Raw genomic sequence first — 3,604 nt, 5'->3', positions numbered from 1 at the left:
GATTATTTACATGGAGTCTGGTGGGTTTGGTGATGGTGATTTCTGTTTCCTGTTAAACAAAAGGATGTTACTCTTTAATTAAAAGGTCTATCTCTCTAGGGATCCATCCCATAATGTTGTCAGACACTTAGAATAATAATCTGAGTCTGTCAGCTGCAACAACACAACTGTTAGTGGATGCAAAGTGATGCTGAACATTTGTTCTATTGGTTACATCGCAGCTTGTTTGTCTTGGTCAATTCTGGACCAATTTCAAAGATTTTTGTACAATCACTTAGACACCAATGCAGTGGTGGTGCAAAATGAAGATACCCAATCAAAGATGGTGCAGAGAAGACTTGTCACTTTTTCTGTTATTATTCTTCTACGCAGCACGGCTTCAGTTTGTTTCATCTTCTTCCCTCCCATCTTCCATTGTTGTGTTTTTCAGTTGTTTCGCAGGGAAACGCTGACGCCGAGCTGATCCACCGGGATGCCGACAGCGAATGACAAAGAGGAGAACATCTATATTTGAATCCTCTCCTCAGTTACAAGCTCTCATCTGCAGCTTAAGTATGAAAATGACATCACAACACTGAAAACAATCCATCATCTGCCTCCTTCATCTTGTTATATCTGCTATAGTCCGGCTGTGGGCTTTGTATTTTTTGTGTGGGGGGGGAGAAGTTCAACTGCAGCCTTGGGGCTTTGGTCCTGTTGACCCCTTAGGGTCAGCCCTATGTTCCCACATTTCTAGGATGTTTCTTAAAATTAGGGCCCAAGAAATTGGAAGAAAGGGGGATAACATCTGATACAATTTCATGAATAAGAAACTGTGGGGCCTAATTTTCAAATATAAGCAGATTGTGATTTGCCAGAGGCGATGCGTGGGATTTCCCCCTGGTCCCAAAAAGCTTGTTTCCAGCTATAGAGACGCATTAAATTAGCATAAAAACAGATCGCAGAGAACCACACACATATGTCAGTAACCCCTAGGTTCATTTTGCACCGGAATAGTCCATTAAAGGGCCCATTATCAGGTTCATAACTGTATTTTGAGGTTGTACCAGAATAGGTTTCCATGGTTTCATTTTCAAAAAACACCATATTTTTGTTGTACTGCACATTGTTGCAGATCCTGTTTCCAACCCTGTTGTTTTAGGTCTCCTGTTTATTAGTAAGTCCCGTACCGAGTGAGACATCTCACTAGTTTTTCTCTCCAAGTGAGAATTACAGATGTCAATAGACTCTATATTTCTCCAGATTGACTCCTACTAGTATCTCCGAGACTCTCACTATGTTTCGGTTTACACTCTAGTTTATCCCAGAGTGAGACATCTCACTAGTTTATCTCCCAGAGTGAGAACATCTCACTATTTATCTCCAAGGGAACTATCTACTCTAGTTTTATCTCAAGTAGAATCTCTAAGTTTTTTCTCCAGTAGTGAGACATCTCATAGTTTATCTCCGCAGTGAGACATCTCTGTTTTTATCATCATAGGTAGAATTCTCTCTAGTATTTATCGGTCGAAGTAGAATTCTCTGTTTAATCAAGTCCATCTCAGTTTATTCGCTCAGAGTGAGATACCTCTGCATAGTTTATCTCCATAGTGAGACATCTCCTTAGTTTTATCCTCCCGAGTGAGACATCTCTACCGTTTTACTCCAGAGTGAGAACATCTCACTAGTTGCTATAATCTCCAGGTGAGTACATCTCCTAGTTTTATCACCAAGTGAGACATTCACTAGTTATCTCCGAGTGAGACATACTCATCTAGTTACCTCCAGAGTGAGACATCTCTCTAGTTTTTATTCCAAGTTAGAACTCTTATTTATCTCCGTGAGACATCTCACTAGTTGTTATCTCCAGGAGTGAGATCTCTCACTAGTTTTATCAGCGAGTGAGACAGCTCTAGTTTTATCCCAGAGTGAGATATGCTCGACAGTTTTTTATCCCATAGTGGAGACATCTCACTAGTGTTATCTCCAGAGTGACGAATCCACTAGTTGATCTACAGAGTGAGACCGTCTCGACTCCGAGTTATTTATCGTCCAGGAGTGAGACATCTCATCTAGTTTTTATCTCCAGAGTGAGACATCTCACTATTTATCTCCGAGTGAGACCTCTCTAGTTTTATCTCCAGAGTGAGACTCTCTAGTTTTATCTCCAGAGTGAGACAGCTCACTAGTTTTATCTCAGAGTGAGACATCTCTCTAGTTTTCTCCAGGTAGACATCCTCAGTTTATCTCCGAGTGAGCATCTCACTGTTTATCTCCAGAGTGGAATCTCATAGTTTTATCACGAGTGGACATCTCTCTAGTTTTATCTCCAGAGTGAGACATCTCATCTATTTTATCAAAAACAGAGTGAGACATATCTCTAGTTTTATCTACAGAGTGAGGACATCTCACTAGTTTTATCTCCAGAGTGAGACATCTCTCTAGTTTTATCTCCAGAGTGAGACATCTCTCTAGTTTAGCTCCAGAGTGAGACATCTTCCTTCTATCCTATCTTTGTTAGGAGCTGCACATGCTCAGTAGCTCGGTAAGATCCCATCAGCTAGATGACTCTTTCTCCAACTTCCTTGGAAAAGTTCTTGAACATGCTGTTTCATGACTATACTTTAATCAATAAATATAAAGCATATACAAAAAAAAAAAGTCCCCTTTTTTGTGCTGATCCCAAAATGTCTCTGATCCGTGACTCCAATCCGTACCGTGAGTTTTCAGCTCCATTGCACTCCTACTGGTTTATATCCGTGTCTCTGTTCTTCAGGCTGGATTCCCTGCCATGTCCAACGACAGCAGCGCCCTCGGTGTCTTGGAGCCGTCTGATTGGGCGACCACCTCCCAGTGCCCGCCCTCGGTGGGCGGCGCAACGTTCCTGATCGTGGCGTACAGCGCTGTGATCGCAATCGGCTTGCTAGGCAACGCTGGCCTGGTGTTCATCATCGCCCGGCAACAGGAGCTGCGCAACGTCACCAACATCCTGATCGCCAACCTGTCGTGCTCGGACATCCTCATGTGCGTCGTGTGTCTCCCCGTCACCGTCATCTACACGCTGATGGACCGCTGGGTCCTCGGGGAGGCCCTGTGCAAGGTGGGTGGACGCTTTCTTTAAATTAACAACCCAACTGCATGACGTTGTGTCTGGAAACGAGTTGCTGCGTTTTCCTTTATCTTCATGACTTTTTACATTGTAGATTATCACTGAAGCATCAAAACTATGAATGAACTCATGTGGAGTTATGGACTTAATAAAAAAGTAGAAATAACTGAAAACAAGTCTTATATCATAGTCGCTTCAAAGTCCCCCCCCCCCCCCCCTTTGCTTTTTTGATAGTGCTGCAAACCCTTGGTGTTTTCTCAATGAGCTTCAAGAGGTAGTCCCTGAAATGGTTCCCCCCCCCCCAAGGTGGGCCTGGTCAGGGTTCATTAGTGGAGTTTCTTCCTTATTACTGGAGTTGGGACCATCAGTTGTGTTGTGCAGAAGTCAGGTTGATACACAGCCGACAGCCTGTTGGACGACTGGTAGAATCCATATTATTATTAAGAAATGACGGTCAGTTGGTCCGGAAAATTGTGCAAACTTTGAATGTTTCCCCAAGTGCAGTCGCAAAAACCA

The 3,604-nt window shown here is 43.1% G+C and overlaps 1 protein-coding gene across 1 annotated transcript in view; it reads left to right on the top strand.

Moving 5' to 3' along the window:
• The window catches only part of npy8ar (neuropeptide Y receptor Y8a), a 34,448-nt gene that overhangs the window by 23,438 nt on the left and 7,406 nt on the right, over window positions 1–3,604 (top strand). Inside the window, exons 2-3 of the mRNA XM_032511733.1 lie at window positions 442–552; window positions 2,756–3,079. Of these exons, the coding sequence (XP_032367624.1) occupies window positions 2,771–3,079 (309 nt within the window). The 5' untranslated portion in view covers window positions 442–552; window positions 2,756–2,770. The remainder of the gene's footprint in view (window positions 1–441; window positions 553–2,755; window positions 3,080–3,604) is intronic.

The sequence above is a fragment of the Etheostoma spectabile genome, unplaced genomic scaffold (assembly GCF_008692095.1).
Source record: "Etheostoma spectabile isolate EspeVRDwgs_2016 unplaced genomic scaffold, UIUC_Espe_1.0 scaffold453, whole genome shotgun sequence".
NCBI lineage: Eukaryota > Metazoa > Chordata > Actinopteri > Perciformes > Percidae > Etheostoma > Etheostoma spectabile.
Note: the sequence above shows the minus strand (reverse complement) of the source record. Positions and strands in the feature narration are given on the sequence as shown.